The sequence below is a fragment of the Fomitopsis serialis genome (assembly GCF_022376445.1).
Source record: "Fomitopsis serialis strain Sig1Antser10 chromosome Unknown B0H18scaffold_28, whole genome shotgun sequence".
Taxonomy (NCBI): Eukaryota; Fungi; Basidiomycota; class Agaricomycetes; order Polyporales; family Fomitopsidaceae; genus Fomitopsis; species Fomitopsis serialis.
Window position 1 is genome coordinate 309627 of NW_025954988.1, and position 25979 is coordinate 335605.

General features: G+C 56.3%; 9 protein-coding genes across 9 annotated transcripts; 7 read left to right on the plus strand and 2 right to left on the minus strand.

Annotated features, from left to right (window-relative positions):
- Window positions 1-1570: 1570 nt before the first annotated feature.
- Window positions 1571-2613, plus strand: B0H18DRAFT_1004090 (uncharacterized protein). The gene has a single exon (XM_048028461.1). The coding sequence runs from the start codon at window positions 1788-1790 to the stop codon at window positions 2148-2150; it is 363 nt and encodes a 120-aa protein (XP_047894156.1). The 5' UTR covers window positions 1571-1787; the 3' UTR covers window positions 2151-2613.
- A 3569-nt stretch (window positions 2614-6182) lies between these two features.
- Window positions 6183-7958, plus strand: B0H18DRAFT_1004096 (uncharacterized protein). The gene is made up of 4 exons (XM_048028462.1): window positions 6183-6372; window positions 6434-7211; window positions 7294-7336; window positions 7398-7958. Exons 2-4 carry the CDS (start codon window positions 6569-6571, stop codon window positions 7519-7521), a joined length of 810 nt encoding a protein of 269 aa, XP_047894157.1. The 5' UTR covers window positions 6183-6372; window positions 6434-6568; the 3' UTR covers window positions 7522-7958.
- A 1750-nt stretch (window positions 7959-9708) lies between these two features.
- On the plus strand, window positions 9709-11387 carry B0H18DRAFT_1004114 (uncharacterized protein). The gene is made up of 8 exons (XM_048028463.1): window positions 9709-9926; window positions 9980-10177; window positions 10227-10309; window positions 10366-10467; window positions 10516-10575; window positions 10639-10726; window positions 10794-11065; window positions 11117-11387. Exons 2-8 carry the CDS (start codon window positions 10039-10041, stop codon window positions 11189-11191), a joined length of 819 nt encoding a protein of 272 aa, XP_047894158.1. The 5' UTR covers window positions 9709-9926; window positions 9980-10038; the 3' UTR covers window positions 11192-11387.
- A 490-nt stretch (window positions 11388-11877) lies between these two features.
- On the plus strand, window positions 11878-13511 carry B0H18DRAFT_1004122 (P-loop containing nucleoside triphosphate hydrolase protein). Its single transcript, XM_048028464.1, has 9 exons — window positions 11878-11958; window positions 12022-12172; window positions 12225-12357; window positions 12432-12645; window positions 12706-12793; window positions 12854-13104; window positions 13189-13220; window positions 13276-13313; window positions 13373-13511. Exons 2-8 carry the CDS (start codon window positions 12037-12039, stop codon window positions 13292-13294), a joined length of 873 nt encoding a protein of 290 aa, XP_047894159.1. The 5' UTR covers window positions 11878-11958; window positions 12022-12036; the 3' UTR covers window positions 13295-13313; window positions 13373-13511.
- A 133-nt stretch (window positions 13512-13644) lies between these two features.
- Window positions 13645-16083, plus strand: B0H18DRAFT_1094516 (uncharacterized protein; the record flags this gene model as incomplete). Its single annotated transcript, XM_048032385.1, has 3 exons — window positions 13645-13937; window positions 14220-15591; window positions 15613-16083. The coding sequence occupies exons 1-3, from the start codon at window positions 13831-13833 to the stop codon at window positions 16081-16083; spliced, it is 1950 nt and encodes a 649-aa protein (XP_047894160.1). The 5' UTR covers window positions 13645-13830.
- Window positions 16084-18591: 2508 nt separating this feature from the next.
- Window positions 18592-18861, plus strand: B0H18DRAFT_859582 (uncharacterized protein; the record flags this gene model as incomplete). Its single annotated transcript, XM_048039692.1, has 1 exon — window positions 18592-18861. A coding segment is annotated over one exon (270 nt), but the record flags the coding sequence as incomplete, so codon positions are not given.
- Window positions 18862-20630: 1769 nt separating this feature from the next.
- On the minus strand, window positions 20631-21274 carry B0H18DRAFT_1118588 (uncharacterized protein; the record flags this gene model as incomplete). Its single annotated transcript, XM_048033811.1, has 3 exons — window positions 20631-20696; window positions 20754-20875; window positions 20950-21274. The coding sequence occupies 3 exons, from the start codon at window positions 21272-21274 to the stop codon at window positions 20631-20633; spliced, it is 513 nt and encodes a 170-aa protein (XP_047894162.1).
- Window positions 21275-21915: 641 nt separating this feature from the next.
- B0H18DRAFT_294577 (uncharacterized protein) lies at window positions 21916-22999 on the minus strand. The gene is made up of 2 exons (XM_048037446.1): window positions 22311-22999; window positions 21916-22257 (listed from the first exon to the last, which is right to left on the minus strand). The coding sequence occupies exons 1-2, from the start codon at window positions 22924-22926 to the stop codon at window positions 22196-22198; spliced, it is 678 nt and encodes a 225-aa protein (XP_047894163.1). The 5' UTR covers window positions 22927-22999; the 3' UTR covers window positions 21916-22195.
- Window positions 23000-24099: 1100 nt separating this feature from the next.
- Window positions 24100-25718, plus strand: B0H18DRAFT_875848 (acid protease; the record flags this gene model as incomplete). Its single annotated transcript, XM_048040458.1, has 8 exons — window positions 24100-24335; window positions 24424-24516; window positions 24574-24910; window positions 24964-25018; window positions 25072-25126; window positions 25178-25424; window positions 25485-25611; window positions 25672-25718. 8 exons carry the CDS (start codon window positions 24100-24102, stop codon window positions 25716-25718), a joined length of 1197 nt encoding a protein of 398 aa, XP_047894164.1.
- Window positions 25719-25979: the final 261 nt, after the last annotated feature.

Genomic DNA, 25979 nt, shown 5'->3' on the forward strand with positions numbered 1-25979 from the left:
CCCGAACGGCGGAAAGACCATCTTCGTGGCCAGCAGGGTGAGCGAAAGACTTCGCGCTCGTCGGGTTGCCTGCGGGCGCGGACACGGGCACTAGGAGCGCAGGCGGCGAGGCGGGAACGTTCAGTGAGGGCGTACCTTCAGATTTCGACCTTCTACTCAGTTTCTCTACTCTCCTCACGCCCTTCCTCATTCTGACTCTTCCTATCCTCCTTGTCTCCTCATCGCACCACGTTCTTCGTCTTCTGCGCGGCCTTGTTGCTCAGCGCTGGACTTGCACGCGCGTCGTGCAAGTCCGAGGTTGCGCGCCCGGGTTACGCATCGCCAGAGCTACGGATGTTCGTAGAGACCGCCAGAATCGAGGTGGAAAGTGCTCGAGTCAAGACGCGAAATGCGAGAGTCGATGGGAGGGATTTCAGGCGGAAGTTGAGGGCCCGGAGAGGAGGGAGGCGGCGGGCTTGTACCGCCTGCACATGTGCCTAATGGGGCTGCTAGCTGAGCTGGCAACGGTTCAGCTAGCTGGCTTCGGATCCATATTAGCGTGCCCGTTGGGACATCACGACTGTCTTGACATTCGACGTGCGGTCGCGGTTGTCGAAGTAGCGGTCGAGGTGGTGGCGGACGAGAGCGCGTTGGGCGCTACCATCAACGCAGGTTCCTGGGGCACTCACCGTGGGTTTGCGACCTCACTTGCGACTTTATCCGCTGGATTTGCACATGCGTTGTGCATGTCCTCGGTCGCGCGGCATGCTTGCGTGTCGCCAGAGCCATGGACGCGGTACTGGGACAGAGTTTGCGGACAGTTAGAAATGGTCGCAACGAGTTGCGAGCCATATATAGTAATACCACACAACGCACCTCTTGAGTACCTCTCGACCTTCTCGCCCCGCATTTCTTGCGGTTCGCGCGGACTTCTCGCTCAACAGTAGACTTGTACGCGCGTTGTACGAGACCTGAGTCGCGCGGCAGAGTTCCGTGGATTGGGTGAGCAAGCAGGTGGGCCAAGCTAGTCGTAGGGTGAGGGCAGGCAGAAGAGAACGGGCGGGCGAGCGAGAGCGGGCGGGCGCGAGAGGGCGGGCAAGCCAGATGCGTGGACAGACGCGCTAGTATTCAAGCAGGATGCGCAGACTGGTAGACTAAGCGTGAGACGCCATGGGGCTGCAGTACTGCAGAGCCAAGGTGAGCGACTAAGTCCGGTGGGATGACTTACCATATATGGTGTGCAACTAGTTGCACACTTCAAGTCTCGAGTTCCGACGACCGCCATCCGCTCTATGAACCGACATGTTGACCGCCTGTTCTCACATCACCTCGACCCTTCTGTCCCGACTCACTCACCTGCCCACCTTCACGCTCATTCGTACGCCCGTCCGTGTGCTTGGTATCGCAGTCACCAGCTCCTTGGACTTGCAATACGCCCACCATTGCTACTACCACCACAACTACCTCCGTTGCGTCTGTGTCGAATCTTCCGCGCCGTCTCCTGATCTTCAAACACGAATAGAAACACGGAACGAGAAAGGAGAGGGTGAGTGGAACGGGAGGGTGAGTGGAACGGGAGGGCGAGTCGGGAGGAAGGAAAGCAGAACGAGCGTGAAGACTCAGCGCCAGGGCCCGGCGCTCCGAGTCAGAAGCCATAAGGTGCGCACTGTGTCCTTCTGTGCTCGCCCAACCGTTTACTCGCCCATTCCTTCAATCGCCCATTCGTTTACTCGCCCGCTCGCCCGCCCGCTCTAACGCCCATTCCCTATTTGCCCACCTCGCCCATTCGTACGTGCCCGCCCACTCACATGTCCGCTCACCCGCCAGCTCGCCAGTGTCCCGACCGCTCGCCCGCTCGCCTACCCGTGCGTTCACTCGCCTACCTGTCCACTCGCCCGTTCACTCGCATGCCCATTCGCTCCCTCGTTCACTCGTCCGTCCGTCCGTTCGTTCATCCGCTCGTCCGCTCACCCATCCGCTCGCCTCGGCCTCGAACTTACCACCCAGCTCCTCGCTGCCTCCCCTTCGAACGAGATCATAGCCACCTGCCGCAGCCCCGCAGCCGCCACAGACTTGCACAAGCTCCAGGCGTCCGAAAAAGGGCCGCGTGCACGTTGTACCGCTCGACGTTAGCAGCGAACAGTCGATGCGCGACTCCGTCAAGTACGTGAACGACATACTTGGTGACCGCGGGCTCGAATACCTCTACAACAATGCAGCCATCGTACGTCTCTACATGTCACTACTTTTCCTTCCATTCCACGCCAGACGCCGCCCGCCGTGCTGCTGCCACCAACTCGAACAACAGCGACGCACCGCGTGAATACCTGCGCGTCCGTCGTCCTCTCACGGGCCTCTCATGCTCGGCTTCTCTCAGCCGCTTGCTCTCGCCCGTCTCGCCCGTCTCGCCCATTCGCCCCGCGCTCGTGCCATCCCACTGCCCGAACACAACAAGCTTGAACGCGAGACCTTGCAGCCGACGAACGGACGGCGGGCACACAAGCGAAGGGCGGGCAAGGCGAGTGCGAAGACAGGTGGGCAGCTTTGCTGATAGCGAGCACAGGGTGCAGCGACTCTGCGCAGCACCAGTCTGCTGCGCGACGCATACGACGACCGCGAGCGCGCCGGGCCAATGCCCTGCGTGCAGACATGGCCGACGAACGGGCGTGAGTGGGCATGCGAGCGGGCATGTGAGCGGGCAGGAAAGCGGGCGGGCAAGCGGACGGACGAGCAGGGGGGCGAACGGGTGGGCGAGCGGGCAGGTGAGTGGGCGAGCGAGCGGGCGAGTGGGCAGGCGAGCGGGCGATGAGGTGGGCAAGTAGGCAGTCGGACGAGTAGGCAGGGGTCGCGCCGCCGATCATCACATAGAAGACGGTTTCCAGGACATGCAGGGGCCGTGATACGAGCGCGGGGAACGGGTGGATGCAGGCGGCAGAGCGGCAATGCAAGACACGTACGTCGCATGCACTGACCTCGTACGCATCCCACTTAATCTGATGTGTGACAGCGGCCACTCGCAGAAACAGTGACCTAACTCCGTACGAGAAGGTCATTCACGCGAGGCTGCGAACGCAGGCGCGGTGCCCGCGTCGGGTCTCAGGTAGTAAGCATGGTCAAATCTGATGCACAGGTTCACTGCTGATGGCCAGCGGGACAGTCGTAACGATCCCTGGACGGCTGTTGCATGGCCGGAACCTGCGTAAGTGCAGCCCGGGAACGACGCCCACCGTGGCATATCACATATCGCCTATGGCCGTCGCAAGGAGGTACGGGTCAGCCGCCTGCAGGCCGTGGACTTGGGCGCGAGAGCAGGCGGGCGAGCCGGTGGGCGGGCAGGAGGCCGGACAGGCAACCGGACCAGTGAGTGAGCAGACGGATAGGGCAAGCCCAGGGTGCGGACCGGCACCACAAGCACGGCGACTGCAAGCACGCAGGGCGAACACCCAGCGCACAAGCACGGCTGACGAACGGGAGCCGGGCGCGTGAGCAAACACGGTGACCGCGACGGTGGGTAGGGCCAGGATGCACGCAACACACGTCAACCGCGAGCACCTACACAATTGCCTACACATCTACGTGCCCACCAACCTGCGGACCCGCCTGCGCCCGTGCAAAACCCGTACCCGCTGTCACGGGTTGGTACCCGGGGCGGGTACGGGTACGGGTACACCTCTGAGTCGGGACACCCGCGGGTGTACCCGTGCTCTGCACTACGCCGGCGGCGGCGGTGTTACTGTTACTGTTATGAGTCAATGCACGTACCAGGCAGAGGGCAATTGCCCACTGCTCGTGCAATTCGGTCTGGCCAAGGCCATGTACTGGCGGGGAGACTGTCAGTTCGGAGCACAAGACGACACGATAGACATACTGCATGGCAATGCACGGCACATCCCACTCCACCACACTTTGACCCACACCAGTTGACACCAACACCGGGCACTGCGCAGGTATCTTCGTTAGCACGGATCAGAGACGGACGAGACGGGACACGTACGAGGAGGCTGCCCGCCATCGTCACGATCTAGTGTATGTACGACCCACCTCTGGTTGTCAGACTCTTCCTCGACACATTGTCACGGTCATTGTCATTGTCAGTTGTGTGATGTCATGACAGCTTGTATTGTACTGCCATGTAGTGTTCCGGGTTGGGGTACAATGTACTCTACTGAGGTGCAATAATTTACATTCCTCCCAGTGCTTGAGAATGTGGTCAAAATCCCATAGCTTGAGACGAATTTGCTTGTGGAGCGTAGTGAACGGTTGAGACGTACAATCAATTATTACGTGCTTGTAGTAACTACTGAAGCAGATATGTAGTTTGAATGGTGTCAAGAACTGCTGAATGGACGTATTAACATGGATATACCGCATGCAGAGTTGCTCAACTGCGTTTTGCGAGCCATAAACAGCTCTTTGTCGCTCATATTGCAGTTCATGCTAATTGGGAAAAATCCCAAACCATTTGGCGCCGAAAGTGTTTTTCCTGATGTACTCTACCGTAGGACTGCTGGCTGGTGCCGCGGCATGCCATGTCGGACTCGTCAAGCTCAAGGGTCATTGCCAGTGTGTCCTTTAACCCTGGCTCATCCTATGTCGCAGGCGATGCCATGGCTACATGCGAGAGGGCTGCTTGTCACAGGCAATATCCTTCTAGCCAGAGGAAGAAGGTCAATCTGAAAGGACAGAGTACTAGCAGCACTAAGCAAGTCATTCGTGTCTGCCCGGACTGCTATCGCTACTACAGCAGCAAGATTGGGTCTATTTCTGTCCCGAGAACCTCGACTCGGACGTCACAGTCTCCGAGTCAGAGTAAAGGTACCCGAATTCCATCTCTCACTTCACCAGGATTACGGGCTGATAAATTCTATGAATATCACCACATAGCATCGGGCCAGCCAGTTTCGGTGGCGAATCATGATCAGATTCGCAAACAAGTCTCAGCTGCACAAAGAGGTATGTTACAAAATTCTTTTAGGCCCTGATACTGTAGTCATCCAAGGCTGCATCTCTGCGAGCAGGAAACCAGTCGAACGTGCAACCTGTTGCGCTATCGCGGTCGCACCAACTTGAATTCCCACGTGTATCAATGCCGCCGCCGCCTGTCCCGCCGCCTCGCAAAACATCTGGATCGCAACGACCCCTCTTCCCACAGGGCCATGCACCTGGCCCGTCTGGGCAAGGACGTCCTTTCATTATGCCCCCTCTTGCTGTTCCCTTGCCCTCCGCCTTGTGTTATCCTGAGGCCCATAGTGAATATCGGGAGACCCGAGACATGCTTCGAATGCGCGCACAGTCAGCGGGCTACACAGAACATACCGTCGTCTTGAGTGCCCGGCTAGTGACAAAGGAGAAAGGCCGTGCGAACCCACGTCTAATCATGGTATGTTCATACACTGATTGACAAGTCTCCTATGATTGACTATTTTCGGCCTATCTCTCGTTGTACAGCCCGCCCAGACACTGCAGTATATACCCTCCAGCGTCAACAAGCACAATTTGACGAACCTCATCCTCCATGCTTTCAGTGGAGTTTGGCTCGAGGAGTATCGCGGTCATCGCCTTCAGCCAGATCACATCAGGGCGTTATTGAACTCAAGGCAGTGTGACGTTGATGACGACGACCATCCAATCAGGGATCTCTGTGGTGGTGTTCAAGCGAACGGCAAGCCAAAGAAAGTAGCTCAGCAGATCATCGTCATGGCTGTGATTGACAGCAAGGTCGTCTCTGATGCCGAGTTCTATAAGAAAACTCATGCAAAGCTATCACCTGCCATTGAGGATGCCGATGTCGGACTGGACCCAGGTGACTGTGACTCGGACGAGGTTCGTCGAAGACCCCCTTCTCATTTGATTTTTCCCTTAAGTTAACTTGTTTGTATAGCCAGTCACGGAGCTAGTAGTCGCTTCAATCACTGCTCGCCCTCAGAGACTGAGTCAGAGTCCATCGCTCTCCATACCAGGCAACCGCCTTCAGGCTCCATCCCGCCCTCCGCAGCCACGGCCTCGCCCCCTCGCAAAATCACTTCAAAAGCGAAAGAGAGATAACTTGCCCCCGCAATTTGAGTCGCAGGCCTCGGATCGGCAGGTTTGCATCTATTTGATTCTTTCTTGTGCAGAATAGGTCACTAACATGTTCATTTCATCGCTAGCCTGACAGGATGCTACAGTACGAGCCGCAGCCTGTTACTCTGGACCATGCGCCCGGGCCTAGTACGCTGGAGCCACAGGAGTCAGCTGCAAAGCGGCGCCGTCTCGGAGCGCCTGTCGCTGATGGTTCACTGAATGATTCTCGCGATGTCTCCATCCTTCCCGATGCGAATTCTTCTGTAGTCCGCATTCAGCGGGCTCTTTCTGGTCAACGTGAACCGCAGTCTAAGGAGATATTGGGCTTCTGTGAGTCTTTATGTTTGTCGCCATGATAAAAGTGATTGTCTTGCTGATGCTGCTGCCACATCTTGAACCACGTATTCCTGAATATCTAGTGAGTGCAACTGGTGTCCCGATTTTGTTCTATGACTGCCCAGTTAGGTCGTACAACGATCTCATTAGCGAGCATGCAACGTCCAACACCAGTGGGTTTCTCACTTGGATGCGCGAGACTCAACCTGTCGCAGCAACAATGTTCTACAACACTGGCCACCGAGTCCAGTCTGGCGCTTTCAAGACGATGCGACGTGGACGTATCAACCCATCACCATTCGAACCCAGCATCTCCTCGCCTGATGGACGTGTTGCAGTGAAGCAGCTACGCAACAGCACTGCCACCAGCATCTCATCTGGTAGCAGTGTCCAGCCAGATGACTCGGATCACGTCACAGTCCTGACGGAGCATGTTGCGCAGCTTGTCACTGACGTGCTTGCTACGCTTTGGGCAGACGCACTTCTCCGGGCCGTCTACGAGTTTATTGACACGTACGAGGCCAAGCACCGCTCAACATTCCCTTGGGAGATCCCTCGCTTTCGTTACGTCCGCACGGGTTTGGCAGTTACAAATGTTCCCGACAGTGCCATGCGCCCCAGGGACAAGGCCGTGTATCTGGTGGAGGAACTAATCGATTCAGAGGTGGAAGGCGAGTGGAGAAAGTATATGAACAATAACACAGCTCGTCATCGCTTCATCGATATGAACAACTCGGATCCACAGAACTTCAAGCGAGCAGAGTTCCTCGCGTTCTGTCAGCACTTCCAATATTGGCATACGAGCACTCAAGCTTTTACTGCTGACTTCCAAGGTACGACTCCTCGGAGACATGATCGCTTCAAGTTGTTTCTTCGTAGACACAGACAAGCTCACAAAGAGACGATACTCATTAGGAGGCAATACTCTATTGTCGGATCCGCAGATCATCACAGATCCGTAAGTTTGAATTGTTTTGGCCGTCTCTTCCGATATTCTGATGCCATTTGGACTCTGGTAGCTGCCTTGGCCGCGAATTGTTCAGCAAAGGGAACCTCGCCAATACACACCGCAACTTCAAGCGCGACCACGTCTGCAACACCTTCTGCAAGTACTTCGAGCTACCGGACTGCGGCGAGTTATGAAGCTTCAGATCTTCATCAGAAAGGCTTTCGACTCTCGAGCGACCAAGTGGGCGTCGGCCGCCGGGTAAGTGAGTCATGATGATTGGCTCCGAGTTACAGTCCAGTTTCACTTGAAGTACTGACTTGGGATCCTGGACGTCCATTGCAGTATATCATTCGTTCAGCAAGACGTGCTAATGTTCATAGTAGTATCGAGTTTTAATCACTGCGACTTTCTGAACTACGCTACATTCATCACTACGCTGCCACGCATCCACATATGCTGATAATCCTCCATCTCACACTTTCCCTCACTACCTATGTGCTTACTGTAATGCAGCCGAATTGGCGTCGTGATTCTCCAAGTCCAGTCGACTAGTCACTGGCACTATAAAACGAGTTTGAGCCTTACTAGTAGGCTCCGAGTCGAATTCCCGGACTTATGGCTCCGAGTGAGTCTCCATTGAACCTCGTCACAAGCAGAGACTCCGAGTCTATGGAGTCAGCACGCCCATTCAAGAGCGCAGCGCGCGAGAATGAGTCTGATTGGCAGACTGCAGTATTCGACCCGCAAGTCAGTAACGCCGCTGCGAGATTCCGACTGAGCGGCTTCGTCGGGCGCTAGCCGCCGGTCAAGTTCGTGTGGATGATTGTAGGCGGGGGATTATTTTCTAAGGTACAGTCACCGAATTATGACAAACATAGGGCTCTTAATATATGGTATCCTGACTTTCAGTTGCCTCACGCACCATTGAAGGGCTGCACCACGGCTCGTCACTCGCGAGGCCCGGGCTCATTAATATTGCCTTGTAGGTGCCACAGGCCCGTAGCAAACAACAGATACACTTACATATGAACAGGTACTCAGTGTATTCGACATGTGCTAGGCACTGAACTCGTACGTGCTAGGGCGGAGCTCGCTATGGGCGACAACGATTCAGACAACGAAGCACGCGCGTCGGGGGTGTGGCGCGGCGCGGCGTGGTCGGATGTGGCGCGTCGCCTAACCGTGACCCGATAACCGAGATCACGGATCACGAGATGTCACTTCTGTGACAGGAAGCGAGGCTGCTCACTTTTGGTTTCCATACGAAGGTGTCGCCCTGGCTGTGTCGCACAAGCGGTTGCTGCCAGTAGTACAATTGTCATTCTGTATAACAGCTCACGGTAGCTGGGCCGAACGGATCGACGTGGTTATCCATCCGTGCAAATACGGTCGCCCTCCAATGCCACACCGCTTACAGTTACATGTCTCATGCGACCGTCCTCCCCACCTGCCTATAAGGGAGACTATACACCTCTGAGGCATTTCATGCGGCGCACCCCATAGTACCTTTAGCGCCCGCTTGTACTTAACGGTCACATCAGCTTGGCGTGCCTGGGCCCCGAGATCCGTCCGATCATTGAGCGCCTTCCTTGTCGCCGGATGCAACCGCCGCATGCCATGGAACCTCCTTGCTCGGGATCCACATATGGGAAACGACAGCTGGGACGATCGTTAGACCGACTCCCCGCCGGCACGAAGGCCTGACAACAACACCGACAGCGCAACGCAAGGCTCCGTAAAGCTCAGTGAGCCACTTTCAATCATCAGCGAGAAGCCGAGAACTGTATAGGAACGGAGCGCCCAGGTAGGCGTGCAGACTACCCGCCGGCGTACAAACATCGCAGTAAACTCCACGCCGACAATTAATCAAATTGGGCAGGCATGTCAGTTTTTCACTCTTGCCGCCCAATTTGCGGCAGAAGAGGGACCGACAGGGGTGCCCACAGGAGGCACGCATCCACGTCGATAGCGGTCTTTGAGGCATTGCGGAATGTTCGGGGGCCAACACCGTGACACTGCACAAAACGCCGAAAGAGTGTATGGGATACGAGTTTTACAAGCAGCAAGCCCCGGCGACTAATCGGTCAAATGGTGGGGAGCCTATCAGAAACTATATTAACTGGTAGGCCGGCCATCGCTACCTTGACAGTCACATCCGACTCGGAGGCTCACAGCTCCCTGGCGAGCGGCGAAAACCGAGGCTGCATCTCTTGACCCTGAACTCTCTCTAGGAATTTGTATGATCTGGTAGTTCGCCGGTCTCCAAGACAGAACCGAAGGTGTGCGGCTGTCGCGGCGCCAGTGAGGGTCCTAGTAGCTCTTTAAGAGACCACGTCCGAATCGGAACGTGAGTATCGAAGACCTACATGCCGGACTGCGACGTACCTCCAAATATCGTGCAGCTGTGAGTGTTGAAATGACGTACCCGTCCATGTTATCATTCGCTGATCCGTCACTCAAAGTGCAGGGCCGGTCGTGAGTGTATCAAGTGCTCTACTTTATTTTTGACATTCAACACGAGTCGGCGTGATGCTTGGGTTGTAGCTACTGGGATCCCAGTTGAACTGGGGCTTGTTCGGCGTCCTCACGGTCCAGCTATGTAAGTCCATTGCTCAGTTGTACGGTTCTGTGGGACTCATGGGCCTCGAAAAGATCTCTACAATGAGGCGGGTTACAAGGATCACATCTTCATCAAGTTCGTTGTGTACGGGATGTACTTCTTCGAAGCCCTTCAAACCGTCCTCCTGACCCACGACACATTCCGTCAACTGGCCGAAAGCTTCGGCAACTTTGAGGGCTTGATTGCTCCGTACCTCATGGGATTCGAACTGGGCATTCAGTCCGCTATCAGTACGTCTGCGGTTGCTCGTCACGCACTCAACTCATTGCTACGGTGTAGTCGCTAGCGTGACTCAATGCTTCTACGCATGGCGTATATACATCCTCAGTTCCTCCAAGATCCTCACAGGGCTCATCGTCTGTGTAAGTCGGGCTTATCGCACGCTACGTTCTGATATTGTTCTTACCCAAGTGCGTAGGTTTCGCTGTTACAATGCGCTGGAGGTATCACGGAGGGAATCACATGCTTCATCTATAATAGTACGTCATCTACGATCCCTATTGAGGCGAAGGCCTCCGGTGTGAGTGAGTTAACGTTGATGTGCATCCATTGTCTGACCTTTGTGTAGATTTGGGTTGGAGGTAGCGCAGCGTGTGATATTATCATCACCCTCTCCATGACATACATTGTGAGTGCAGTCTAGCTAAATCACATCCGTCAGGCAATTTATTCGACGATATCCGCTCTCCAGTTATGGAAGAAACGCAGCGGTTTCCAGAAAACGGATAGCGTGGTCAACAAGGTCATCCAGCTCGTCGTTGAAACCGGTCTCTTGACAGGTGAGTTGACAATCCATGCCCGTCCGCCGTAGAACACGTACAGAAGCTGACATCTCCTCGCGTGCAGCTACCATGGCAATCGTCCAATTGACTCTGTACAATATGTTCAAGGATACCGAGTACTTCATGACGCCCGTCGGCGCTCTCTCCAAGGCGTACAGTAATTCCCTGTTCGTGCTCCTTAACAACCGCAGCCAGATGCGGCAGCAGCGAGACACCGGGGGCACCACCAGTCTGAACCTTCCGCAGCTGCAGACGACGCGCGCGATCCAGATCAGTGTCAATCAGGAGACGTTCGGTGTTAGGAACGACGCAACGGCCGACCGGTCCTCAGACAAAGTGCGTTCGATCCCTAAAGCGTTTCTGTTCACTCATTCGTCTCGCGTGCAGAGTCAATATGACGAGGATCTCAAGGCCGGCCTTGGTGGAGGTCTGCCAGGCGGCGCGCCTCAAGTGCAGGCTTGAGGGGATCCTGTCGTGTCGAGGGTTGGAGGGGGTCTGGATATGCTATAGACACGACTGATGCTGTGTTATGCATCGCGTAGCTCAAGCATGTCAGAGTACCACCTCGCATTGCTGTCGCTCGTTTGCTGGTATAGTCGCTGCCCATAATTTACAGGCTGGCCTGGTGAGTATGACGCGGGACGCATGGTTTGCCGTGCAATTACCCTGCGTGTCTTGCTTACAAGTCCTCTACGAAGAACAAGCTTGAGTATTGGAGAAGTATGACAGCCCGAGAGCATCTGTTACTAAGTCGTCGAACGGCCCTAGTCAACATACTGCAGATGCAGCACAACCGGCGTCCCGCTTACACTTCACGAGTTTGATTTGTCCACTTATTCGACACTAGGTGTTGGCCGTTGCGGCACATTCTCTCCGACATCAGAGTCGAGAGACAGAACGTAAGTCCGGATCGAACTGCCATTGTGACTATTGCTGACGAGCTATTTGAACGATTATATCTGTTTGAGCTGTGCACTCTGCATTCCTGACGCACTTCAAACGCAGATGTTTGTGCGACTCATTCTGTGAACTTGTTTCACGTCTGCCAGTGCTCCGGCGGCTGCTTCAAGTTGAAATTGACAGAGGTCTGGTGGCAGTGCATCCAGAAAGGGAAGGCGGTTGCCTCGGATCCTAACAGTTGCAAACAACCGCTCTTCTACTCCGACGTCATTGATTCTGAATTGTATAGGCTACAGGCTTCCTAGGCCCGCAAGGCTGTATTCGGTATTGTGAGTGGCCTCAAACCGAATCATAACACTTCAAAGATGCATCGATGAACTGTGAATTTGCAGCTCAGCATATGCGCCATGGCTGAGCCTCAGTACGAGATATCAATTGAACGCCTGACGTACAGCCATTCGCCATCCATCCCTCCTTCTCTCATAGATGTATCTATTGAGCTACCGAAGGGGTCGCGTACGATCCTAGTGGGAGCCAACGGAGGTAAGATTGACTCAGCTTCTTGCGATGATTGCTCCCACTTAACGTCCCGAAGCCGGAAAATCGACTTTGTTGCAGATCCTAGCCGGCAAACGACTGATCCTCAGCCAGGGCACCCACGTCCACATCAAAGAGAGGGATGTCTTCCGGAATTCGCCACCAGGCGTCACCTTCCTTGGGACTGAATGGTAAGTCACGGTCGTACAGTCAATAACACAGATTCAGTTGTCTGACGTCTCGCTGACTCACCTCCCGTCGGAAGGGCGATGAACCCTGTGGTCAGAGGAGACATTGTGGTGTCTGACTTTCTCAACTCTGTCGGCGGCTACCGTCATAAGGAGCGCCGTGATCGACTGCTTGATATCCTCGATGTCGATTTGGACTGGCATATGCATGGCATTTCGGACGGCGAGCGGCGCAGAGTTCAACTGGTGATGGGGCTGATGTCAGATTGGGATGTACTTCTGTTGGATGAGGTATTGTTGCTCGTCGAGAATGCTGTCGCGCTGTGTCACTCACAGTACCGGTGTGCACAGGTTACGGTCGATCTCGACGTCCTCGTCAGAGATGACTTGCTCAGCTTCCTCAAAACCGATAGCGAGACCAGAGGAGCGACTGTACTGTGTAAGTAGGCTTCTGTTCTCCATGCCAGATGCGGATCTTATAGCAAAAGCGCCACTGTAGATGCAACTCACATCTTCGATGGATTGAATGATTTCCCCACGCACGTCGCGCATATGCACCTCGGGACGTTTTTGTCACAACCAACGCCTTGGCCGCTTAGACATGACGTAGTGTCTAAGGTTGTGTCAGTAGATCTGGGCCCGAAGCCGACGCTGTATGCGCTCGCTCTGCAGTGGCTGAGGGAAGATCGGGAGCGCAGGCGCGAGCTCGAGAAACAAGGGCGCAAGAAGCGAGGCGCAAAGTCTGATGAGGTGCGTATTATGGTTCAGACCATAACACCAGGACTGTTATTCGGCCTGCGGTTCGTTGATTGATATTGACATTGCATCTGGCAGGTGCCCACCGATTCGGAAACATTCTACAGGAAGTACGTCTATGTGAAGATGCGCCCGAGCTGGATCTGGCTGACCGGTGTCACTCAGATACGATTACAGCCATTGAGTGGCGTGCCTCATGGCCAGTGAGCATCCGACATCCGAGCTCAACCTCACAGCCTGATTTCACCACCACGCGCCCTAGATGTTTTACTACAACATTGATTCGTCGTCAGAACCCTCAACGGACGCTCCTCAACGGACATTCCAATGTAGATTAGATGTTCAACCAGCTGTATACCACCGATTACCAGTGTCTGCTAGCGAGTGTATTGTGAAACTGTTGTGCGCGTGGGCGGTGAGGATGCCCAGCGGCTTGGGCAGGCGCCGGGAGGGCCGAGGCTCTGCAGGCGTGGGACGAGGCGCGTGATGCAACTGCAGCAAGTTGCCTTTTATAATGTTCGCACGCGGTGCGCAGTGCCTGTCTCTCTGCCCTCGTTGAGCACGCCGGCGCCGTCGTCCTGACTGTCTTCACCGCTCCGAACGTGCTGGCCATCGCAGGACGCACCGGCTCTTCCTCTTCCACCCTGGTCCCCCTCTCCGTCCCGTCTTACCCCCACGCTCCTTTGCTCTTTCGCGTTCCTCTCTCGCCACCCCGTCGCCATGGCTCACCTCATGCACCGTGAACTTGCCGCTCGCTGCGTCCAATGCCCTAGCGCTCCCCCATCGTGCTCATGCACCTCTCAGGACCAGTGTGTTTTCATCGCATTGTGAGCAATTTTTCCCGTCTTTGGCCTGTGAACGTTGCCATGAGTTCGGCTGCTCTTCGGTGCTCGGAGGAAGTGCCCAGTTGTTATGGGTGGGAAGCAGACTTGGGTGGGGGGCGACTGGGACGCGAGGGAGACACGGTATGCTCGGGACAGCGACGCGCTGGAGGTCGACACCGAGAGGTATGCACGCAGTCTCGATGCGACTGTGTAGAACTTGTGGCAACTTTTCATACGGCTCATGGGGTTTGGACCGGTATGCTCATCACGTTCTACGGTTCACAGGAGCTGTGATGCTTGCCCGTCGTACCAGTGCGTAGCTCCAACCTCGGACTCGAAGTCTGGTTCGAGCGGGGTGAGCGGGGGTGCCGTTGCTGGTGCCGTCATTGCCTCCTTAATCTTCCTCGTGCTGGTTCTGGGCGCCTTCTGGTTCTACCGCCGGCGTCTACGCCAGCGACAGGCGGCGGAGGGTGGCGTGGAGGGCAAGTCCGACTCTCCCGCGCGTGCGGAGGACGTTCTCAACCGCCCCGACCCGAACGAGAAGCCTGACGAGCCCGAACCGGCGGCCTTGGTGAGGATCTACACCGGCTCGTCAGTGGGCACGATCAACCTCGACCCCGCGTCCCAAGGCGCTTCCACCACGCGTGCCAACGATGGCCATGAGCGCCAGTCCACTCGATCGAATCCATTCAACGACAGCCATTCTATTCAGACAACATCGACTGGCACGCGGTCCAACGTCATTCCCATTGCTCTGGTGCCACCCGCGACGTTCGTTCCGCCTCAGGCCGTGCAGGAGTCGGAGGCAGGCGATCATTCGACGGTGGCGACTGATGGCTCGACGGGCAGCTCTTCCCGGTTGGCCCCTCCACGACCGGAGCGCGACCCCAGCCTCGACATTGGCGTCAAGGGCATCGAGGTCTCGCATGACGCAGCTGCGAGGCCCTACGATGCGCAATCGCAGCATACAGGTCTTTCCAACCGCGCATCATACTTGTCTACAGGCAGCTTCGCGAGCGATTTGCTCACAGAGGCACCTGTCATTGTGCGCCCGACCCGCGTGGTCGGTGTGGTCAAGGCCGAGGTCATCCGTACGTCTCCTTCTAAGGACAGCCTGCGCCCTCCTCCAGCAAGCAACCGCCCGCCTGTGCGTTCTCCGCTCGCGGCGACCAGCTTCGGTCCCACAGATGTGTTGCGGGAGGTGCCGGAGGGCCAGGAGGTCGGCACGCAAGGAAATCCCTTCGGAGACGAACACTCACCCTACAACAGTGGGCAGGGCTCGCCCTCGCCCTCGCAGACGACGTTCGGCTCGCCTTCCATGCAGGACGACAGTCAAGGCAATCGCCTGAGCACTTACACGCAGGCAGCCTCTGTCATAGGATCCGTGATTGGGGCCGAGATCGGTGGTGCGACGCGAGTGCATCTAGGCTTCGATCATCTCCGTGCTAATCCACCCTCGACTGGCGAGCCCATGCCGCATACTGCTTCCAGCGGTGTGCTCAACTCGCCGCGCGGCGTATACAGGATGACTAGCGCTAAACTCGTCAATACGTCGCCGTCTGGAAGCACCGGGCCCACTGGTACCCTCGAGCGTCAGCAGCACCAGGCGATGCAGCAGATGGATGTCCCGAACAAGCGCGTGTCGATGACTTCAATGGTGTCGACCACTTCGACGAAGGCAGACTCGATCCTGGAGGGCTTCCCCTTCGTGCCGCCGTCGCCGATCTCGAACCGCCCTATCCGCACGCCGCCTCGCTCGCCTCTCGCGCAGCAGTCGTTTGCGAATGCGAACAACGCGCGGGATGCATCACCTTCGCCCGCACCCTCATCCTCGCTCAGATCACCCCCGCCCCGAGACCCGCCTGCACGTGAGAGCCTGAGCGCGACAGAGACATCGCTGTCTCCGCCCCCAAGGAAGGCACGGGCGTTGTCGGTTGCATCGCAGTCGTCCACGATGACGAACGGGCTTTCGTCGTTCCCCTTCCAGATCGACGCTGGCGCGTCCGACAATGCATCTGCGGGCTCGGCCCCATCATCGTTCGTGGGACGGACACGAGCCAGCCTGGACACGCTCGCGCTGACGAGCGACCTGTCGTCGTACCCGCTCAATTTCGATAGAAGCACGCCGCCGCCGGTGCCGCGGCGTTAAGTCACCATGCTAATGCTGTCTCCCCGCCGCGTCCCCCGACCGCGCGAGGTGTATCTGTAGAATGTGACCGCGATTAGTGTACGAACTCTGCACCTCGAACCCTGCACGTGCCCAATCTGCTTCTCTGTCTATCGTTGCAAATGCCCCTGCATCCCCTCACCCTGTCCCCTCGCTTCACCGACTGCCTTATACCCTTGGACCTGGTCCATTCGTCCTTGCTTGGTTGATCCGGCTTGATTCCCGCCGTCGCAGTGTCGTCCCGACCCTATCCCACCCATCCCTCTGTCCGTTCGGTGTCCGTATTACGCTTTCTTCAAGTCTCTGTCCGCTTCTCCGATCGACCGCATTAATATACGGCTTTCCCGATATTTCAAACTTCTCCATATGCCCCACCTCTTTTCACTGCTTCGTTGACCTGTTGTCTTTCGTCGCCCGTGCGCGTTTACTCACACGGGCGTGCCAGTGCACATACTACTGTAGCTTACTGGGGAGTACTCGCGCGCGAGCTCGTTGGGTTGGAGTTGTGCACTATTTATTGCCTGTCTACCTGTGCTGTTACTTGTCCTTTTTGACGAATGAAAATTGTGGCGACCTGGACGCTATTAGACTTGTTACGTTCGTCCGATTTTGTGCTGTGCGCAAAGTGGGAGTGATGTCATGACATGTACATTGTCCTGGCAGAGATTTGCCTCCGTTGCCTGCCGCATTCAGCGCCCTCGGTACAGTCACGCACGTGGATACTGCTCTTCACAGATCGTGCCGCCGATCAATGGATGTCCTCGGCAGAGCGATCGCGGACTTGCAACCCGGCTGATTGCGACCTCGTGTCACCAGGCCGCCGCTGCACATCTTGTCTCTGCACCCTCTCCTCGTCGCCACTCGCCTCGGACGCCTGGGGCAGCACTCGCAGGTCGACACCGGGTTCACAGCCACGCACGACGACGACGCAGCTCGCCCTCGCATTGTCCGCCGCAGAGCCAGATTCGCCACCCATCGATGGACACACGCGCAGAACGTGGCGGGCGCCAAGGGAGGGGCATGACGAGCGGAGGGGCGATACGGGCCTGCAACGAGGCAAGAAGACTGCCGGCATTAGGCAAGCTGGTACCGAGTGCAGGTGAGATCCCGCTAGTCACCCTTTCGATTGTCACTCAGAAACTGCAGGGTGATTGTACCGAGGGGTTCACCATATACGGTGCGCCGTCGACCTGTTGTGCGTACTTACCATGGCCCTCTGCACCGGACGTATAAAAGGGCTCCCCGGGACGCGTACAATGCACGCCACGTCTTTGCGCAACTCGCGTTCCACCCGCTCCCCCCGCCCTCTTTGTCCTACGCCCCCCTCCGCACATCATGCACTCCACCTACGACCTCGCCGGCACGTCTGGCTGCGCTGCTTCCGAGGGCTCAGTGCCTCTCACAGCTACCTCGGACCTTTGCGCCATGGGAACGCACATGTACCCCACCAACGACCTCTACGACCAAGTAGCGGTGAGTAGCCTTGCAAGGGCAGGGACGCGCGACGACTCACACGCATCTCAGCTGTACCCTACGAGCATCGACACGGGTTGTTCGGAGATTGACGTGACGTCGCTCTTGGACTGGTATGTTCTCCACCACACCACTTGCCTACCTTTCGCTCATTGCTTCCTACTCGTCTGCAGCGACTCCATTATGATCGCTGGAGACCCCAACGCGAGCCTGTTCTCGGACAACCAAGAAGTCGCTGTGCCGGAGCCAGTGATCTCCGAAGCCTACTTGGAGGAACTCCAGTTCTATGTCGACGATCCGGAGTACTTCCGCCTCATCGTTGAGGCGGCGATAGACAACAAACCTGCCGCTTCCGAGCTTGCAGTCAGCCCCGAGCCTTACACGAGTGCAGTATCGTCGACCAGCGTCCCCGAACCCTTCACTATCAGCCCCGCACTGTCGCTGAACAGCAATATTTCCTTGAGCCCTTTACCGTCGCTTTTGTATCCTGACTCCTCAGACTCGGAGGAGCGCGTTCAGACCTACTTCTCTCCGTACTATGGCGGCAGCCCCCCGCTGTTCGTGAACGGCAGTCCAGTACCGTCTCTCTTTTACCCAGACTCATCACCCACCGAGGAACGCATCCAGCTCGCCAGCCTCCAGTCATCCCCTAGCACCTCTTCCCCTGTCCACAGCCCTGTCCCATCTCTCTTCTACCGCGATACTTCGGACGGCGACAACCGCTCTAGTTATACCGACGACAGCCCCGCTCTGTCACCGATCTTGGAGCAGTCCGTGTTGGGCAAGGCGTTCCGCGCCGTAGGAGCCAAGGCTGCCCCGTCGTGCATGCGCAAGCACCCCAAGTATTCACCCTATCCCTCTACCTCACCCCACATGCGACACAACTCCCCCTCCCGCAACCGCGAAGCCCTGTTCGACGACTTCGTCCTGCCCGGCACGCCACGGAACGTGCAATCACCCCTCGATCCCTCCAGCGCGATCTTGACCTACACGGATGGCGCCTTCCGGTGCCCCGTCCCCGGGTGCAGCTACGTGCCGCACTCGACGCGGCGCACGTCCGACGTCCGGCGGCACCTCGAGACGCACCGCTCGAGCGAAAATCAACAGCGCTGGGTGTGCTGCGGGGTGCCCGTGGCGCGGGCGGCAGAGTTTGGCATCACGGACGTCAACGCGGCGTACTGGTGGAGGGGCTGGCGGATGGTGGGTGGCTGCCGCAGGGGGTACAGTCGTCGGGACTCGCTCGGCAGGCATTTCAAGACGTGCGGGTGCAAAGGGCATGTGGACATGGCGGAGGAGCTCACGGAGGCCAACGACAGGGCTCTCAATGAGGTGGATGGTCATGATCTTGGTTATTGATTGAGTTGTACTATAGTCATGGATTGGTTCGTTTCACCTCTCGTCGTCTCTGGTTCATCGTTGTGCTCTATCTCGGTCTCACAAAATATAACGTGCCGCGCGCGGCCATTTTCCCCAGCACCGTTGGTCAGGCGCACTGGACACTGCGGCGCTTCCGGTCTTTGTCTCTTGAGTGTCAACCTGAGCCTGGGCAACGTCGGCCACTTACGCGTGTATCCACGTCTCGTGACCGCGTCGCGGATCATCCCACCCTATCGTAACTCGGCAACTTATGGTAAAATTCACTTACCTTATTTGGCTGCGAGCACATGGCATCCCTTACCATTGTTTCACAGCATCATCGTGGAAGGCAGCGCCCGCTATTGTGCCGGACTCGGAGGACAATACGTTGATGGGCTTCCCGAGCTCCACGGTATCCCACGGCAAAATGGGCTTTACTCCGGCCTGATGAGGGAATGTACTAACTGCATGAGTACAGCTGCTAGGTACAACTGCCGGTGCTGAAGCACTGACAGAGCGAACATTTCCTGCATTATACATTGGATTACCGTATGTGCATAGCTCGGACTCGGCCCTGTTTCACCCTAAGTACGGCCTGTGGTGGCAGTGCAAGCGTCTGGGAGGATTGGTCCTCAGGTACGTGCTTGAGCGCACCCGGTGACCGGAGCCGCTGATGATACGTCGTCCTCGACACACTTGCCGTGTAAGTACATGCCATTACCAAGAGCGTTCAATACGAAACGGGAAGCTGACTGCTTCATTTGGACCCACGACGTGTGGTAGAACATATCCATCTCGGGTTAAGTGGACGAGTAGTCCATTGGTACAGGATACTCCATACGGCCCGGACTTCAGCTACTAGCCTAGTAGTGGCAATGCGACTGCCCGTCTAGGCCGCAGCGAAGCGTCTCGCCTGTACCCGAGCCCTGTATTGGTACAACGTCAACGTCATCCGTAACAAGCTCACTCTTCGTCGCCGCTGACTCGCCAGAGTATCCCTACCTGGGGTCGGGTACACATGGCCGTTTACTGGGTAAGTCGCACAGACCTCCGGCTACTTGATACTCACGTTTGTGTATTGCCTATCAAGGTACCTCACTTACCGCATCGAGGAGATTGCACGTATGTACTGTCACATAAGGAAGCACTGCACCCGGGGATGGAGATCGAGTGTAAGGCTGTGTCCTCGTGCGCGCGAACGCAAACGCAAACGCGCTCCGTGGGTGTTTCGACAGTCGGCGATCTGGCATAGTGCATTGTTCCGAGGTGACGCGTCTCCGTTTGACTAGCTGTGCCAATTGACACTGGGGCCGGCAAGAGCGAGACACCAGCTACGGGCCCAGTGTTGACGTTGAGGACGGAGGCGGCGTCACGCCTCCTAGCTTCAGCCACATCAACATACTACTTTTGAAGCTTGAGGCCGAGCCTTCACGCTGAAGTAGCTATAGCAGGCTAGGCACTGTTGTCTTGAAGTGTCAATCGTAGACTCCTTACAATTGACGCGATGTGGCATGTACAGGATGTAGCAGTCACATATGATACACGTTTTGGTCCGACACAGGCGACTACTGTGGTACTAACGCATATTCAATATTCAACAGTTATGGAACGGTGTCACAGAGCGCGCGGGCATGTCTAGCTACTGTCCTGCGCAGTACAACCTCAATATGTCTAGCTGAAATGTCCGGTCGTATCTTTCTTTACGCAGTGGTGGCGTTGTACACGATAGACGTTGTCGTGATGCCGAACTCCTTCGCGATGTCACCCTATACATCATAATATGAGCATCACAGCATGCGCATGTAGCAGAGAGAACTACATACCGGGCAATCGAGGTACGTCTCGACAACAGTGAGATAAAATGTGGCGTCGCTGTATGTCGCAGCGTTCGTCGAGGCCTGCGAGAAGTCAGGCATGGTGAGGTTGGACGGCGGCGGGGGTGGTCCTGCTGAGGGGGTAGGCCTTCATGAAACAACATTGAGCCTGACAATCTCCTATCGTGCACGGCCTCGACCACACTCACCGAAGTTGGGATGAGCCACTGGCCAAATTCGTAGAGGTAGTCGCTCTCGGGGAACGAGCCATCGGTGTTCAAGTCGGAGACATCGGGCTCGTTCTCGAAGAGGTAGACCGTGATGGGCTCGTAGCCGGACTCGCAGTAGTTGACCGACGCGAAGTCGAAGTCGAACGTTGCGCCAGGCGCGATGGCGGCAGACTCGGCAGGGGCGTTGATAGTGCCATGGGTGGGCACAACTTCCTGCCGCTGGACGAGCGTGGTAGGGACAGTAGCGGCTTGCCCGACGAGAGCGGACAGGGCGAGGACAACACCAGCAGTGAACTGCATTGTGAGTATGTGGTGAGGTGGAATGAAGAGTTGGCTCCTGGGTCCATACCGCGGTCCCCCACCTCCGTTTATACGTGCGCGTATGCAGTGCTTACGCACGCCGACACGCCGCAGGCCGTCACCGCATCCTAGAACCGGCGGATCATCGACCTGGAAACTTTCAGACTCAACGCCGGCCCCAGTGCGCTCTTCAGCCCAATTGGACGGAGTCCAGGCGTGCGGCCGGTGTGCAGTGTGGCTTGGCGGCAAACGGAATGAATCCTGCGGTCAACGGTGGACTTGCCCGCACAGACCGAGCTGCCAGTGTTAACAGACAGCCGTTTGCCCGGGACGGCCTGTCATGTCCGCAGATGGTATACATACAGGCACACCTCTGTCGGGCTCGAAATTACCATACGGGCGAAGGCAAGGGTAGGGTGTTTGACATAACCAATCAAACTGGCGCATGTGCATGCGACGAAAAGAAGGCAGGGAAGAGGAACAAGAACCATCCTTGGAATGTCGATCCAATGCTCTCCACGGAAAGTAGAGGCCTGACTTGATCAGAACGCGAAGTGGGTAATGTTGCCGACCGAGATAGAACTCGAAGACCGTCTCAAGGAGGTTGTCTTCCTGTAATGCCAGTATATGGGCGAGACGCCCCACCGATTATGGCGGTGTAGGCGACCGACACTCCAGGATGCATCCGTGCAATGACGCGCACCGGCGATAGGAGGCCAATGAAATCTTTCAGCGCGCAGAGCTTTGCGCTCCCGGTGTCACATTCGGAAGCGGCCCTAGATGCCCACGAACATTAGATTCACATGAGATGTAACACATACCATAGATCCGTCAGTGTCAAGGAGGTACAGCGGGTTTTGTGCCTCGGGCGTATTGGATGATCAACTTTGTATACGCCGCATTGCGGGCAAACCGCTGAGATTACTTGCACATCACACGTAACGAACTGTTTCGACTCAGCAGAGCTGTGCGGGGACCGTACACTGGGCAGTCATTGTCAGCGACATTCGAGGCCCATCCGGAGCGCTACACGCACACGATGTTTCCGCCTTCCACGCCTTCCAGTCCTTGAGCGTGCTCCCCTCCGGTGTCCTAGACCATCCAGCGCAGCTCGGAGTGCACAGCAGGATCGATGGGATGTCGACATACTCGCCGGGGCGATCTGGTTCTGCTATCATTCTCACGTCGGACAGGATGCCCCCTGTCTGCCAACGTCCTCGACCCAAGCCTAGGTCGCGCTGGTGGGATCTGCCTACCGAGACAAGGCCAGCGAAGTCGGATGGATCCGGGAGGTAAAGTATATCGCCGCCTTTCGATCCACAGAAGGAGATGTCGGAAACAATGCACGATAAAATTGGAGTGCGATGGTATTCACTACTAGTACCACCCGGACAGATCCTGGAAGAGCACCCGATAGAAGTGAAGTCGCCCGTGGAATGGTCCACGCTGCCGCTCTGGGCCAGGGGTTTCCTCAACGCGCAGAGTTCGCCCACCGGAGCTGACTGAGTGCCGTCTGACTTCGGTCCCTGCGGTCGACATTGTGTGAAAGTGCGGCCAAGTGCAGAGTCAGAGATGATGTTCCCATTCGAAGGTCGAACGGCGAGCGAAACCAGGAGCCTCAAGTCTCGTGACTGACGCGTGGTGTCACGCATGCACGACGCGCCGCGACGCGATCCTGGGCCTACTTTCGACCTTCATGTGCATTACTTATGTGCAACGCACGGCTATGGAGACAATCTCTTTCGCTATCATATTCCTGGCACTGAATGCAGTTGTGGTGCACCTTGCTCACCATGCAAGACGTGCGGGTTCAGTCACGTATGTATCAGTGGCTGACCTGGCCAGCTGGAGGTCTGTTCAGGCCACAACGTTCTGTCGATGATTATGAATCAAGCGATCTATACCCAAACCCGAACAGGCCGCTTTTGGCACAAGAATCCTGAGTGGAAGGGTGGTCGCCCAAGGCACGACTGGTCTGTCTCAGTACGCGGCCCATTAATAGTCCTTTTCGACCATGACAGTGATCGATTGTAAGCCCTCGCTCACCTATCAAGCTGCATCGCTCATACGACGCTTTGCGAACAATCGTGGCTGTACGATTCACTGCGAAGACTTCAAGTGAACAAGAACCTTCCGCGTCGCGGAGCGTCATGACATTACACGACTTCCTCAGGAAGAGCCTCAACATGATGACACCAATTACTGCGAGGCAGTGAGGCCGGATGCAACGCTGCCTGCAAGTAAGTACGTGTCTATATATGTTCGCTCGGGTTGCTCATTCGCCACGAATATTGACCGCAATGTCGGAAGTCTGAAATGCTATGTGTATCACGTGGCAAACAGGTTACAGTCCGAGGATACCGAGATACTGAGTCGCTACCTTTACCCCACCTATGGCAATCGACTCGCTGCTCAACGTCTCCCTAGACGATATAGTGCTTGCTCTTGCCCGTATAAATGGCGTCTCAGCATGCAACGATCAGAGATTCAAGCTGGCCTGAAATAGGCTCTTCAGCCACCGCAAATTGATGACGCATGCGGACTTTGCACGATGCTGGGAAGATAAGGCACACACGGGAATCCAAAATGCTAATGGGACGCCCGGGTACTCGTTCTATATAAACTGCTTCTGTCTAGGTATGGGCTGCACTCACTCTCGGCACCGATATCATCGCGACATGCACAAGCTGCACAAACCCGAGCAGGAACCGGAGTACGAGGGGGAGCACGAGCGAGAACACGAGCAGGAACACGAGCGAGAACACGGGAGGGGACACGAGCAAGAGCGCGAGCGGACCCCTTCCCCGAGTCCAGCTATGAGCGCAATGCGACTCCACCATCTCTCGCGCCCCGACCGCTTTCGATCCGGCTATCGACCCTCGTTCTACGCCGCATACGCACGTGCTGCAAAGCGATACCGTTTTGAAGCGAGCAAATATGGAAGCTTTGCATATCGGAAGAATGTCGTCGTGAAAGTGAGGAGCATGAACGACAATTCTACCGACCACGAAGTTCCCGCAGAAGCAATCCAGAACGGTATGGGTTCTTCAGGTCCTGAACCGTGAGCTTACCTGACCTCTCGGCCATGTCAGAGTAAGGAAGACTAGTGACGGTCGATTGGCCTGTTTCTCACTTCGAATCCGGAACAGTTCTGAATATGTCGTGCCTGTCAGCATCGGCACTCCGGGGAAGACGTTGATGCTGGATTTTGACACGGGATCGTCAGACCTTTGGGTCTGGAGGTAAGTCTCGTCCGGTGTGGTCCACGCTTGACCAGTCACGTATTGAATACCATTGAGTTCGGAGATCGCTGGGGCCGGGAAATACCGAGCGTCGCACCGTCTGTACCACCCTCACCTCTCCGCTACTGCGAAGAAGGTAGATGGGTCGTGGAAGATCTCCTACGGCGACGGGTCCTCCGCTTCGGGCGACGTTTGGATGGACCACATCAGGGTCGCAGGCGTGCGCATTCACGGCCAAGCGGTGGAGGTTGCGCAGCGCCTGAGTCGGGCCTTCCTCACAGATGGAGGGAACGACGGCCTGCTCGGCTTGGCGTTCCCGAAGCTGAATACAGTGGAGCCGCACCGTGTTGCAACTCCTGTAGAGAACATGCTCGAGATGAGGCTGATAGATCCTGTGCGTTCTGATTATGTTCCACGGGAGCTGTCCATAGATGGTATTGTGTATAGCCCGTTTTCACCTGCAAACTCGGACACGGCTCTGAGCAAAGTTTTTATTCATTCGGTGCGTCGTCCCTTGCTTCCAGGAACGCAATGCCCATCCCCAATGCCGCACAGGGTTCATCGACGAATCAGTAACCCGTCATCCAGTCGTGTACCACCACGTCAACTCGTATGTGGTTCGCTTCCTTCTGATACATCCGTGTTCACCGCAGATCTACAGTTCGCGAGGCTTCTGGGAAGTCGCCTCCACAGCATACGTGGTGGACAACAGGCCGTACAAGAGTCGGGACAACACGGCGATCATTGACACGGGCACCACGCTCTGTCTGGTGCACGACGACGCTGTGGAGAGGATCTACCACAGAATCAATGGTGCGCGGTACAGCAACAGTCGCGGAGGCTGGATATACCCCAACCATGAGCGACTCCCCGATGTCGAGTTTGCTATAGGGCATACAATGTATCGCGTACGTTTTGCTGGGCATCATTGTTAATGTCAATTGTGTAGCTGACATAGCATCGGACAGTTGAACGAGGTTGATTTCCACTATAGCGATGCTGGCGATGGCTTCACGTTCGGCGGCATCCAAAGCCGTGGAGACCTCCATTACGATATATTCGGTGATGTCTTCCTGAAGTCGCTCTACGTCGTCTGTACGTTGCCTCAGATTTCGCGCTTATCCAGAACTGGCTGACTAGGAGGAATCTGCATAGTCGATCAGGCCAACCTCAAGATTGGTGTTGCCCAGAGAGATGATTGAGCTATGCTTCCTGTGCCGCTGTGCTTGCGAAGACACCGGACCCCGGTGTGAATGATCGTGCTCTTGACTTATGACTACTTAACTTCTTGGATGACGGGACGATCCACCACTGTCGTGATATGCCATTGTGTGTACCTGTGGCTATTGTATTACCATTGTGTAGCAAACATCGAGTAGAGCTGCTGTCTCACTACTGTGCTTCATTCCAGATATATTCGTCGAACTCGGCCTGACAAATGAGTATATGCAAGGTACGTAACG